Below are 15,104 nucleotides of genomic sequence, written 5' to 3'. Positions count from 1 at the left end.
GTATGAGGTGAGGCCTGGCTTTTTTCCCCCCTCTCCACATGATTTTATCTTTTGATTAAAAGATAAATATGGAGAATTCCTTGAGCTTTGAGGGAAGAATGATTTAATAAATAAAACCTGGGACTTGGATAATCCACCCTTGAGGAGTCTCCAGATGGGGGCCCTCAACTGTCATGCTGAATTCTATAGTTCCCTTTGAGTTGGACTTGATGTCACAGCTTAACCTCTCTCAACTTGTCTAGGAAGATAGTTAGGTGAACATGCTTCCAAACAGGTCTAGGTACAGTTGATTCACCCAAGCTTTCAATAGCTTTTACTTTCTGAAGTTTCTCCAGTGCAAAGACTTAAAATGCACCTCTTCCATGCTACAGAATATAGCTGTAACCATGTCGGTCCCTGCATATTAGACACACAAAGTGGGTGAGGTAATATCTTTTATTGGACCAACTTCTGTTGGTGAGCAAGACAAGCTTTCAAGCCACAGAGCGCTTCTTCAGGTCTAGGAAAGGAACTCCCAGCATCACAGCTAAATATATTGTCCCTCTTCGGTGCTGCTATTTTGTTCTTAGACTCTCCAGCCCAGAATCTCCATTACACAAAGATAGGCTCTCTTCTTCTTCTGCACTGAGCCTGGTGGTAGAGGGCCAGTAACACCTTCTCTAATACTCATGGTGCATTTGTGAAAGCCCCAGCTCAACATAGGGGCTGCTTTATCTTATGCCAGTTTAACCTCTACAGGAACATACTCAGCTGAGAATGAAGGTAGTGCAGGTGTGCTCCACCCTGCCCCTTACTCTGGCATGGGGTAGCAGTTTTAGGAGCCAGTAAAACACTTTGCACAAGCTGAACTCCCCTATGCTGGAGGAATTCTCAGCTGGCCAGCTAGGGCTTGATTCTGCCACTTAGCACCACTCAGGTGGTGCAAATTTCCTGGAACAGGAGGAGGGAATCTGGACCACAGTCATATTGTCCCCCACTTGATTTTCTTTCAGCAGTACTTGCTACTAAGTCAAAGTGCCTGCTTACGTAGAATTTACTTTAGTTGACCACAGTATGGATTAAATCTACTTCGTCCTTGCAGGTCCAGCCTGTATAGACTGAAATAACCCACTGCTGAAATTCCCTTTTTCTGTTAGATAAATACTATAGAACATTGCACATATTAACTGATCAGAGTACATTTTGAAGACTGTCTTAATTTTCTCCTAGGCATCCAGTTCATCTCTCCAGGACATTCCAGTTACTGATGGCAAAGAACCTGGAAAATTAAATATTCTTCAAAACAATGTTTCTGGTGGAGTTGCTGGCTCAAAATCCATAAATCAAGAACAAAGTATGTATGGTCTTATTAGAAATGTAACTGAGATCAGGGGCATACACTTGAAATAAATGTATATGTGAACTTTCAGATTATATTGGTCAAAATAAAGTAATACTGAATGTAATATTTGTTCACTAGTTAATATCTAAATAGTACTGCATGCAAACGTTAGTGTGACTGTTTTTCCGGGTACACTTTGTTGTTTGTTGATTCACTTAACAATTTACATAAAGCTAAGTAAAAATGGATATCCAGTTCTCATTCTGGTTGTATCTGATACCAAGACTATATAAAGCCACTGACTTTACACTTGAAAAGGCTTAACTTTCCCTGCAGTTTAGTAGCGGGGACAAATAGCTTAATTTAGAAAGCTTAGAATAGTTAGATAAAAATTCACTCCACTGATGCCCTGTTACGTAATAGTAAAACTTTTTGCTGAACTTTAAAAGGATTCTCTACTGACACTCCCTAGAATGTCTCCAGGTGGCTTAATCTTTATTATCTGGCTTTTGGGGGTAGCAGAGATCTGTCAAAATAAACAGATGCTAAAGAATTTTCCCTACTGTAGAAACAAATTGATAAAATACTGCTTCAGTCTTGCATCACTATTGCAAGAGCAGGGGCTACAGGTATCAGTGTGTCTACTGCAGCGTTTCATTCCCTTCTAAAGTTCTTCAATACAGTCATGAGTAGGGGATTCTGCTAAAAACGATCTGACGGCTTCATATTTCCTGGGCAATATATTAAAAGTAGCCCATAAACCACTGAGCAATTAGTACAGTAGGGTTGAAGGAGGAGCCTGGTAAAGAGGTCTGGGAATAACCTGTCCCTAGAATGTAAAGTTTTTACTTACTTCAGACTTTCAAATAAGTACTGAGCTGGAGATCAGTCATTTCTGCCGGGGATGGCTTAACAGTTCTCAAACTGAGTCCCCACTGCAATAGTAGCTTGAGCTTCAGAATACCTTGAGCTCCAACCCACCTCCTTTGAGCTAGCTTCTTCAAACTCAAAGAAACTCAAAGCCCTAGTTACCCTAGGCTAGAAATTTTTCTGTGAACAAGAGCTGAGTTAAGGTATCACCTGAGTTGTGCCCCAAATTAATAATGCAATGAAGACAAACTTATCTTCTCCTCCTCCTCCTCCTCCCCCTGTCCCCATTAATTTGAACATAAATAAAACAAATTTCAAACAAAACTTCATGGAAACTGAAAAGCATACTTATTTCCAAACTCTTAACAATTAGCAGTGAAGATTGTCAATGAATAGTGTTAGAAATTTAGGGTTAACTAACTAACTTAATTATACCAAAACAATGCTTTCACATTGCAGTCTTAACCCTGCTCTTCTGTATTGCAACACTTATTTAGTACCAGTAATGTACTTTTATGTATGCTAAAAAGCACCTACCACTTTATAGCACCTGGTATCGGTTTTACATGAACTATAATTCAGTGCACAATCCTCAATGACAATGTGTATATGCCTTTTTGCTTTTGAATTATTTCCCACATACTGTTCAACTGTAAATTTCAAGGCAATTGCTTTAATGTGTTTCAAAATGACAGGTACAACTATAGCAACCTATAAATATTATTTGAAAACACAGGTCTTTCATTCTCTCCTTCCATTCCTGTTCCCATCTTTTCTTTGTCTGAATGGATTGCTCTTCCTTTTTTCTTTCAATCTTTTCCTTCCTCATTGCCTATCTTCCCCATATCCTTACTTCTCTATCCCTCTTAGTTCTGTCCTCTTCAATCCTTCAGCACCTTTTCACTCACCACTCCTACAGTTTCCAGTTGGCCAAGTGGAGGGGCTGTGGGATGGTTCCTCTCATCTTCACTGTTGAGATCACCGGAGTTGGCATGCTCTATTCCTGGCCCTAACAAGGGGGCAATAAAGCTAGAGTTCTTGTACATAAGAAGGCTGCTGCAGGAAGAGTCTCAAGATTGGGAGGTTTTCCCAGGGACGTATTACGAGTTGCTTAGCCTTTGAGCCACAGGGGTGCGAGCACTAGTTTGCTTATGTATTTTTTTTAAAGTTTTTTAAAAAATAAATGAGATGAATGAGCAGAGCTCTGCTCAATGCTCATTCATCAGCACCAGACCTGCTATTGCAGGAGTAACCAGCATGGGAGCTATTTCCAAGTCACCCAATCTGAGTTTCCTACTAAGATTATTACATTTATTTTCCATTATTAAAACTCTGGGGGGAAATGTTTTCCTTGAATAATAAAAGGAACTTAAACTTTACCTAGTAAGCTTTTGTGCTGCTTAATCCTCAGATGAAAGATGCTATATAAGAGCTAAGAACTACTATGTACATCTTTACTGACATCATTTGACCTAAAACTTTGTTGGCGAGAGGGATAGCTCTGTGGTTTGAGCATTGGCCTGCTAAACCCAAGGTTGTGAGTTCAATCCTTGACAGGGCCATTTAGGGATCTGGGGCAAAAATTGGGGATTGGTCCTGCTTTAAACAGGGGGTTGGACTAGATGACCTCCTGAGGTGCCTTCCAACTCTAACCTTCTATGATTTTATGATAAAACTTGGTTAAAAGAATTGCATGCTTGTCTGAACCACTTGTCAAGAGATCTTGCAGAAAAGCAAATCTAATTAGGCATTCTTCTATGGTCATCTGTTTCCTAGAAATACTGAAAATAGCTTTCCTGAGCTCCAGAACTGTGTATTAGCACCACCCTTGTTCTTGCCAACTTGGCTGTCCTGTACTAAGTCCTAGTGGAGCTGCCTCATTACAGAAGCATCCCATGCCACTGTGAGCTCAAAGTACTGGCTCCTCAATGCACTCACAGCCCGGGACTCATGAAGCTCATTAGTAATGAGATTCAGCCCCTCTGCTGCCAAGGCAGGAAATGCCAGGGAGCCAGCAGCTCAATTTGCAGTCCCTGACTGTGGGCAGGCAGCTTTGTTGGAAGGCCTGAGTTTCACAGTCTTGCATTCATTCTCTTGAAGTGGAGATGAAGATGAATTCTTGGTACCTAGTCAGGTCACTAGCAGGTTTCTGAAAGACTTCCATGAAGCCCTCTGTGTGTGCTTTGAGAAAATCCTCTCCTGCCCAAGAGTAAATGCTCCTTGTGCATGAAGTGCTGGCCTTCACAGCAGAGCCTCTTGTGCTGAAGATTATGCTCCAGGCTTCCCATCACTTTGACAATTCCAGCTGCTTGTGTGGGGGCAAGGTGAAAGCAGGGTGATGAAGGACATAATTGGATTCAGGGGAACTGGAGGTTCACTTCAAAGCCAAGTAAATCTCCATGCTGGAGAAGCATGAAGATTATGACCTTTCTCCAGTTCTCATAGAAGCTACCTAGACAGGTTTGAGTTCAAACTGGTCCAGAAATTTACAAGGGTCATCAGAGAGACATACCGGGGCTCAGACCCCTATCAACAGGGCTGCCTTGACTTAGCATCCTATTTTATTTGGCTAGCCAAAACGCTTGCTCATTTGAAGTTGAGTAATATGCTCATTTTCTGACTTTTTTTTTTTTTTTTTTTTTTTTAAAAGACTACTTGGGATGTTGGATTCTTGTAAAGGTTGCTTTTGGAAAAATTTCATTTGAAGACCAGAGTTTAAATTTTCACAGAAGGAACTTTAATGTCTTAATGTTTTCTACATGTTTGTGAGTCTGGGATGCTTATGTAACTGCTTACATAATATTTTATCCTGTAGCTATCAAATCTGCTACACATTGAGTAAAAATAATTCTACATAGAATTACTGAAACCTAGTTTAGTTACCCAGAGTAGATGAAGGTGAGTTTTGTCACAAAAAGGTGCAAGAGCATTAAACCTGTCTTGTGCTATATCAAGGTCTAACGCAGTTCCTTTGTCAAAAACAAAGTTTTAGCTTCCATTCCTAAAGCACTTAACAATCTAGATATAGAAATCCCTTCTGAGCACTAAAAAGCAGTGATATCCATGGTAAAAGCAGCATAACACTTCTGTAACTGTATGGTAATTCTTCCTATTGAGTATGTTTTGCCTGAAATAATGGAAGATTTAGTCATCTGCAATTCCACATACTTGTCAAGGTATTTCTAATATTACTCTAAGTGCGCAATGCAAAAACACATGACACTTTGCGGTTTTTCTTTTGCAGTACATATAGTACAGAGGAAATTTCATGTATATGTGTTGAAATGAATGCTATTGAAATGGAATTTATAGTTTGCCTTTCAGAATGAATTATCTATCAGTGTAACAAATAAGATAATCACTCAGAGCACATACCTTATTTCTTAAACATTCTGTACCCTGGAGCTACTGGAAGTGGAAATGGGTTTACATGACTAGAAGACCTTACTGGCTGACCTACTTGTTTAAAAAGGTGGAAACTGGCAGGAGAAATGCTTTTATGCGGAATGTGAGGTTACTAAGTAACTGACTCCTCCCTCTCTAGAGGAAGCTGGGATCATCACAGAAGGGGTAGTCAATCTCTGTTGGAGGGGGAGGGGAAAGGAGATGAGTAATATGTAGAGGTTCTTCCCCCCCCCCTCCCCCCTCCCCCCCCCCCCGCCACCAGTCTATTAACTAGAAATAGAAAGCACTGCAGTTTCTAAGAAGGTTTCTTGTCCTGCCTACATTAACTTTCTACAGGGTAAGTAGGGGCTCTAGAGAGAGCCTTCACAAAATGAAAGGTGGAACAAAACCTACATATCTATTCAAACATTTAAACTTCTAACTCAGGAAAGTGAAAGCACATTAGGCATCTTTTTCTGTCTTAGTTGGGACTGATGAATTCAGGAGCTCCTCTGCCACAACGATAAAAACAGAGGCCAACTTGTAAAGGACTTTTTCAGTGGGCTTCCATTCCAGAAATAGAAGCATCTTCCAGATGGTCAACACGATTCATAAAGCTCATTCTATTGTTCCAACAGGTCATTCTGACAGCACTGATGATAAAAACACACTAGATCCTACACTTCAAATTCTTCCTAAAAAGGTAGGAATATTGTCTTTTTGGATGTCCCTCTTAAGACTCGAGGAAACAATTTTTGCATATCTTATTTGAAGATCTTTAAAGTTTATTATAAAGCAGTAGCACCTTATCTTAGGATCTTCTCAAGTGACTTCTATGGCTTATGCGTTCATTGTCTCACAGACCTTGGGAGCTATTGAAATCCATCTGCCAAAGATTCAAGCACATATTTCTATTCCATGTCCTAGGTGACCATTTTTTTTTCTATTGGTTTATGCTGGTTTATGTCATGCTCTACTGTGACCAGATGCTTAACACAATTAATATTCACAACAAAGTGGAGGGATCTCAGGCCCAAATAGGGGGGAAAAACATATTTAGATGTATTCAAGTCAGCAGGGTTGGATGAAATTCACCCTAGACTCGAGTACTCAAGAAACTAGCCAAAGTGGTCTCAGATAATTGTAACAGTTCTGAGAACTCATGGAGGACAGGGGAGGTCCCAGAGAACTGGAGAAGGGCAAACCGTACCTAACTTCAAAAAGGTGGAAAAGGACGACCTGGGGAATTATACACCAGTCATCCTAATTGCAATATCCAGAAAGATACTGCAACAATTAAACAATTTATTCAAACCTAGAGCATAACTGGGTGATGAGTAACTATCAAAAGAGATTTGTCAAGAATAAATCATGCCAAAGCCATCTAATTTCCTTCTTTGACAGGGTAACTGGCCTAGTGGGGTAGAGGAGAAGCAGTAGACATGATCTATTTGGACTCTAGTAAGGCTGTTATCACAGGCTGATGTTCTCATAAGCAATCTAAAGAAATATAGTCTAGAAGAAATTACTATAAAGTGGTGCACAACTGGTTGAAAGACTGCACTCAGAGTAGTTATTAATGGACTGCTTTCAAAATGGGAGAAAGTACAAGTGGTGGTCTGTTATGGGTCAGATACTAGTAAATATTTTCATTAATGACTTGGACAATGGAAGCAAGTATGCTCTATAAAATTTTCAGATGACATGAAGCTGGGAGATGTTGCAAGCACTTTGGAGGAGAGGATTAGAATTCTAAATCATCTAGATAGATAACTAGTCTGAAGTCAATAATACTAAATTCAGCAAAGAATAGTGCAAATGCCCAAATATATCATGGGAAATAAGTGGCTAGGCAGCAGGACTGCAGAAAAGGATCTGGGGGTTATAGTGGATCACACATTGAGTACAAGTCAACAGTGTAATGCTGTTGTAAATAAAGCAAATGTCATTTTTAGGGGAGTATTTAACAAGAGTCTGATAAGAAGGTAATTGTTCCATTCTATTTGGCATTGGTGAGGCCTCAGATGGAGTACTCTGGCCAGTTTTGGACACCACACTTTAGGTGTGGACAAATTCTGGGGGAGAGGAGAGAGAGAGAGAGAGAGACACACACACCAGAGGATAGCAACAAAAATAAGAGGTTTAGGAAACGTGAACTATGAAGAAAATTTAAAAGAATTGGACATATTTAGAGAAGAGAAAGCTGAGGGGGGGACAAGTCTTCATATACATTAAGAGTTGTTATAAAGAGGTTGGTGACCAATTTGTTCTCCATATCCACCAAGGGTAAGAGAAATAGTAATCAGCTTAGTTTACACCAAGGGAGATTTAAGTTGGAAATTAGGAAATAACTATAAGGGATAGTTAAACACTGGAACACGTTACCTAGGGAAGTTATGGAATCACAGTGACTGGAGATGTCTAAGAACAGCTTAGACAAATACCATTCAAGGATGGTCTAGGTATACTTAACCCTGCCTCAATGTGGGGGCGAGAGGGCACTAGATGACTTCTTGTGGGCCTCTCCAGCCCTATATTTCTGATTTCACATCATAAAAAAGTTAACATACCAAAACAAAGGACTCAAAATTCAAAACGTGCGCACCTGTACTATGTTAACTAATGTGGTTTGACTCTTTTCAGGGTTTTTTAATACTAGCATACCTCTCCTCCATATTACACAATACTCAAGTCATAGCAATACTTGAGTAAATGCCTCTAAGAGTAGTGCTGGAGTTCAAACTTACATGTGAGACTAGGAAAGAATTTGTCACACTTCTACACCACTGAAAAAAAATAAAACTGATCGTGATCCCACCACTATGCATGGGACCAACTTGAGGATTTTGGGAGGGGTTCACAAGAAGGTTCTTCTCAATATTCCTGAATTGCACTGGCTTATTTTTAGAAAATGGCAGGGAGAGGGGATCTTCCAGTTCCTGCTAACTTGCTGCTGCAGGAAAAATTGACACTGGATAATGTTTACAGAAGTGCCAGTTTTAGTTGCCCCCATAAGCTGTGGGCCTCATGGCCCCTAGATGCTGTAGAGTTGTGTGTAACCCTGGTAAATTGAAATGCTTCTAGAATTCCTGTCAACACGCTCAGCTCTTAAGTATTAATATAGGACTTGTCTATGCTACTGCTTAAGTTGATGTAACTTGCGTTGCTCAGGGGTGAGAAAAAGCCACTCCTAAGTGACATAAGTTGCATCTACTTAAAGCAGTGTCTACACCGCACTATGTTGGCGGGAGACGTTCTCCCAGTGACATAGCTTCCACCTATCATTGAGGTGGAGTAATTATGCCAATGGGATAGCGCTCCCTCATCAGCATAGCATGTCTTCACCAGACATGCTACAGCAGCACAGCTGCATCAGTGCAACTGTGCTGATGTAGCGTGGTGGTGTAGAGTCTGTGGACTAGCCCTTAGTAAATTTCCATTGTTCCAGCAGCTTACATTTTCTTAAACTATTAATATTTGGATTCAGGTCCCAGGGCAGATATGTAATAAGTCAAACAAAATAATAGATTTTCATGAAAACTTCTCCAAGTATTGTTTGTTAACCCAATATTGTGTATTGACTTTACAAAGGAAATCCCCCTACAAAGAACTAGGGTATCTCGCTCAGATCCACATGCATCCAACTATTTCCCCTTTATATATATAACTGAGGCCTCATAGGAGCTTCCATAGAACTGAGATGGGAGTTATGCAGGAGGAGACACAATGCACTGTGTGTGAGAGTGAGTGAGAGCAAGAGAGTGAAGCAGTCCTGAATGCATCTTTTCTGGGGGTCTAAAAAATCTGATGCATATGTCCTAATAGTGAGGATCTGGGGAAGATATTTAACAGATATGTCTATTGCTGCTGATCCATTTTTCTACAGAGTGGCATTATTTGAGAAAGTACACTTAGAATATCTACAACAAAATTTTTGAAAGCTTATATCTAATAAAACATTCCTACTGGAAAACTGCACTGAAAGGGTTATCATGTGTTTGTATCTTATGAGTGAAAGTATGTCCAGTGAAAATGAAGTGATTTGTGAGTATAGTAAGGACTAAGTGACTTATTTACAAAAAAATGCAGTTTAATATCACAAACTATTATGTGAATTACAATCACTTCTTAAATTGCAGGACATCAGAATCAAAAATGCAGACTCTTGGATAAGTTTATGTAAAAATATGGCACTTCCAGTTCCCATAAAGGCATCTCCGGAGAACTTCAAACAGTTCAGGAAAGCAGCACTAGAAAAGGAAGAAACTGAACGAGCACAAGAGTTAAAGAGACAACTGGAACAAGCCAAGAGGAAAGGGAAAACCCCCTCTCAAGAAAAAGAGAGGTTTGTAATTCCTTATAGTTGAGTGGAAAAATGACCCAATTTCACATGTCTACTTTTATTTATATCAAGTACCTGTCAACTGGATTCTTGGATGGCTGTATGGAATTTATTAAATTAATTTATATTTAAAAATATACTTAAACTGATTCCTTACTGGTTTATTCATAAAGTACCACATGACTCCTTTGAAATATGCAACGTTGGCTTGTCCATGAGAGTATGACTCATCGGTCTGTTTGATAAGCTGATAATACAATTATTTAAGGATGTGTAATGAGCAACTGTACCAGTAGCCATAAAAGAATCAGTCATAAGCAATTTAGGATTCATCTATATTGGGAGATATTCTGGAATAGCTATTTCTGAGTAGCTCTCTGCGGATGTGTTTTTATTCTGAAATATGGGGATCCATACATGGAGTTAATAAAGACTAGCTAATCTGCTTTAAATTCAAGATAATTGCATTTTTGCACTTACACTGCTGTAACAGAATCACCTGTGCAGAGCTATAACAAAATTCTATTCCTAAAATGTGTAGGGGTAAGCCCTGCATCTCCACTGAATCTGCACCAGTGCATTGCATCCATCTTAACAGGCAGGCAGTGCACTGTCAAATCTAGACAACTGTCAGAGCTGACAGTGCTGTTGGCAAGCCTCCATAATTCATGGGCTGACAGTCCCTCTCCATTCCCTGCCATGCCCCTCAAAAATGCCTCTCTCCAGCTCTGCAAGTCCTCCAATGATAAGCCACTGACTGGATGAGACTGCTCTCTGCCCCATGCCATGCCCCTCACTTCCAGTAGTGGAAGAGAGGCATCACTGGAATAAGTCATTGGGGTGGCTTGCCCTATTTTAGGCAGCAGGGGGTCACTTGATAGAAGTTTTTTCTATCAGATTAGCCAGTCAAAGAGGAACAAGACAGAAGCCATGAGCCTAGACTGGCTTCTGACATTTCCCTTACCTGACTCGCAGGTAACAAAATCCCCACTTTGTATTCTTTATTTACAAAACTTAGTTCATCTAGAAGAAATATACAATCCCCATATAGGTTTGTGGTGGGGAGTGTCAATGGTTCTTTTCCCATTGCTACCCTTTTAAAAACAGAAATATTGCCACATAATGCTTATATTTGGGGAAAAGCTTTATATAATTAATGAACATGTGCAATACATATTGTTGGACCACATTTAAAGTATTGTGTACTAGGTAAGTGCTGATTAAGCTAATAACAGATGCTTTTGTTCAGTTGACACATGTTAACGCTACAGAAATAATGCTGAGTAAACAAAAGAATCGGACATTTTATTTTACTTTTTAAGGTTCAATGAAGGAGCAGAACTGGAATCCACTGGAATGAAAGCCCACGAAGAGCCACAAAAAGAGAGGCCAAACAACGAACAGCAACAACCACCAGGGGTTCAACAAAATATCCAGAAAGGTCTTTTCAAAGACCGTAACCTGGCTAGAAAAATGGAGCAAGAGCGCAGGCGGAAAGAAGCGGTAAGTCATGGAACTTTTTTCAACTATTAACTTTGCTTTACTTTCAGTTGAGCACAAAATAAGGTGGACTAGATCCTCAGGTGGCATAAATCATTGTAGATTCACTTGAAGACAATGGAATTATGCTGATTTAAAATAGCTGAGGATCCGTCCAAGTAAGTAAAATCTGAGGCTTAAGATTCTGTGCTACACCTCCAGGAGGCACAACACAGAAAGACAGAGTAATGGGGAAAGGGAGGTGCAAGGATCAAAGGTGGCTTAAGTCACTTTTGTGCCTTTCCAATTTTGGGCTGCTCCAGGAACTGGTGGTATACATCAGGGACGCCTATAGGTTACTCTGCTGCCCACAGCAGCATGAAATCCTCATAGTATTGTGTGCTGTGGGGATTCTCTTCCAGCCCCCAGCTTGCCTCCTTTTCCCCAGGATTAATGAAAGGGGCTAGTGTAGGTAATGCAAGGTGGGAAATTCTTCCCTAGCTGGTTAAGGGGCTTTTATGGTGTCATACAGGGCCCAGAACCAGTGCGTGAATCTCTACCTATTCTTTTGCATCCTAAAGTAAACTGACTGTAGTTGATCCAAGAACTCAAATTCCTTTTCCTCTGGGATACCCTTAAGGGAGAACTTCTAAGAGTAAATTATCATGGAACAATGAATGTGATTGATTAGGATATTTGTTAATGCTAAATTGGTACCTCTGTCAGTTTCACTTAGAATTTGGCCTCTGCTGGGTATGGAGGCTGAAAGGCTCTTTCCCCTTGAGAAGGTCACTCAAAATACATTGAGTCACCCTGGAAGCCATGTAGGGAAGCTTACGCTGCTGCTGCCCATGCGAAGTTCCTGTTCCAAAGAACGTCCTTCATAAACAGTTATCAGATCTATCTGGAACTCTTCACGAGCACAACATCAATTTACAATTTAAGTAGTCTGTTTGCCAAGTTTCTTTCAAAACTGGAGCATGTATCTTCCTTACGTGATGTAAGTCTGATTGTCAGGATATACTACTTCTCAGTCTTTAACCCAATGATTTGGAAAAATCTCTTCCATGTAAAAAATGTAATTTGGCTAAACCAGAGCAGACTCCTCAATCTGCAAAATGCCTTTGTCTAAACTTGGCATTTCATCGATATTTCAGTAAAGTTTTGGGTAAATTGGTGTAACCTAATCTTTTTTAGAAAGTGTAAATGTCACTACAATCACCTGTCTTTTAGATCCTGCTCCAAAGCCCACAGAAGTTGATGGAAAGACTCCCATAGACTACAATGGACTTTGGATCAGGCCTTTGGCATCTGCGACTCTAGGCTCTCCAGAGTTTCCAGATTAGCTATTGTGGAATAGCTATTCCACCATACCTGTTCCAGAATATTTTCCTGGGTAGACACTCTAATTCTGGAATAAGAGTGTGCTTTTCCAGTTTAGGTTAATCTGAAGTAAATTAGTGTGTCCACAGGGTAAACTACTCTGGAATAGGTATTGCACTTTAAATTCATACCCTACCTTAATCTGAAACTTTCAAATGTTGACAGCTGTCACACTCTTCGAGGAAATACACACGCACAAAAGCAGACATAGTAACATTAATGATTGTGCAGCAGAACAACCCTACAAAAACAAAACCTTCTCAGCATCCAAGGGGTGGGTGTGTGGGTGTGTGTGTGTGTGTGTATATGACCTACAGTGCTCATCAGATCAGAATATTAAAAGACAGCAAAATTAAGGTTACAAGAATTCTGGTCTCTGAATATCTCAGAGCAGAAAGAAGTCTTGTATATTGTCCACCTGTGCTCCTTTAGTATGTGTGTTTTGGACTTAATGTTGGTATTGCAGATCAATTTTAAAAAAGAGAAATTCCCTCTAGTCCTATTAGAGTAGGTAAATAACCATCTTATCTTTCTCTCCCATCACCATTGGTTACAGAAATGTCTTTCTAATCAGAAGTGCTTGCCTTTTCAATTCACTTCCAACTATCAAATTCTTTAAAAGTCTTGCAACCTGATACCATGAAGTGGTTGATGTCACAACCACAGAATTTAGGCCGACTTTAAAAACAGAATGTTTTTGATACATATTGAAGTCCACCTGCAATGATGAGAAAAGGAAGTGGACATGTTACTTTATTTTTTTTTAAATTTAAGTTCCTTTTAATGCAGTCAGGACAGTGCCTAGTGCTACCATTGTGGATGCCACTATAAACCAGCAATAGGTGTGCTGTCACTTATTATGGTATTCCTTTTGTCTGTGATAACTCAGTTATGAAACCTATTAATTCATTTTCCCATAGATGACTGGTACCATTGACATGAACCTGCAGAGTGACATAATGGCAACTTTCGAAGAAAATCTTTAGTGGAATTTTGGACACTAGAAAAAGTTGCAACCTGGCCACAGTCCTTGAGTGACATTGTACTAAATGCAATGGTATAATAAACTTGATACAAGTGCTAAATACATGTGTGCTATTTATGTATCTCAACAGTATATTGTTTAGACCACTTTGAAGAGCTGTAAACTGCTGTAGTATGTTTAATTTGCATAGCACTGTTAAATATTAAAATTATGCATTGACCCATAACACATCACAGGGTATTTTTGTTGCTTGCATTTATAATCTGTCAAATCAACTTGTTGCTAGCTAGTTGAGCACGGTCATGTTTGATTGCATATACATGTTACTTATTAAAATACATTGTAGAGATTTTTTTGGAATTTCTCTCCCTGATTTTTAATTTAGAACTTTTAAAAGCAATTATCTTTCACAACCATTCCAGAAGCTTTTTTTAAAATATACTGCCCACAGCTGATTTATTTTTCTTGTTTTCACTGGCCGTTTCTGGTTATATACACTGCATTTACATGTGGTGATAATACTTTTGGAGAAGTTATCCAAACCATAACAACTTTGTGTCTTCAGAAGTGTTTTATTTTGATTAAATAGTGAAGATATCACTTTTTAAATTAATACATAAATGTGCTATTTAATAAAAACTGGACTGTGCAAAGACCTTGTAATGACCATATATACTATCTGGAAATAATTTGTATTTAAAGAACTACATTTGTGGAACGTTTGCATTTTCTGTACTTGACTTACACTTTCATTTGCCAAATTCTCTCCACTTAGCCTGCCTCTACTTGGTTAAAAATGTTAACTGTTTTGTTCATGTATTTTATAGCAGAGATTGCTTGAAAGAGCAGGCAAGCCAGAGTGCTTACCTAATCATTCATATTTTGTATGCAAAGAAATTCATTGGAACTAAAACAGTTGTATTTCTGGGGAGCATTTAAAAATGCATCTGATCAATCTGTCTCTTAACCTTTAAAATACTGTTCTGTTTTTTTTTTTAAAGTACCTAATATGTAGCAACCCAAATCAGGATCAGAATATGATTGTACTATTTTAGTATAACTGCAACTAGAGGGGAAAAGGACTTGCTAATATGTACATAAATCAAAGGGGTTGCAAAATCCTGATTACAATTTAGAACTTCCTACCTTCCAGCTGTCTACTTGTGCCTCTATCTGCCTCTGCTCTAGCAAATCACACTCTCAGGTAGGGAGCTGATATCTACTCTGCCATGACAGATCTAGTATCTAACTGCCTCTATCTAACAGAGTAGCTACTCTTTGAGTTCAGGTTTAATACCCCATTCAGATGAATTAAGAGCAGCCCACTTTAATACCCCATT

General features: G+C 39.3%; 1 protein-coding gene across 4 annotated transcripts in view; it reads left to right on the top strand.

The window, feature by feature from the left end:
- Nucleotides 1-14,120, top strand: part of BRDT (bromodomain testis associated) — a 46,107-nt gene extending 31,987 nt beyond the window's left edge. For all 4 annotated transcript variants that reach the window (XM_043521122.1, XM_007058896.3, XM_043521121.1 and 1 more), the window contains 5 exons: nucleotides 1,210-1,333; nucleotides 6,214-6,278; nucleotides 9,715-9,920; nucleotides 11,240-11,420; nucleotides 13,700-14,120. In XM_043521122.1, coding sequence (XP_043377057.1) covers nucleotides 1,210-1,333; nucleotides 6,214-6,278; nucleotides 9,715-9,920; nucleotides 11,240-11,420; nucleotides 13,700-13,765 — 642 coding nt within the window. In that variant the 3' untranslated portion in view covers nucleotides 13,766-14,120. The remainder of the gene's footprint in view (nucleotides 1-1,209; nucleotides 1,334-6,213; nucleotides 6,279-9,714; nucleotides 9,921-11,239; nucleotides 11,421-13,699) is intronic.
- Nucleotides 14,121-15,104: the final 984 nt, after the last annotated feature.

This window comes from Chelonia mydas, chromosome 8 (genome assembly GCF_015237465.2).
Source record: "Chelonia mydas isolate rCheMyd1 chromosome 8, rCheMyd1.pri.v2, whole genome shotgun sequence".
Taxonomy (NCBI): Eukaryota; Metazoa; Chordata; order Testudines; family Cheloniidae; genus Chelonia; species Chelonia mydas.
This window is presented reverse-complemented; position numbering and strand designations above follow the sequence as displayed.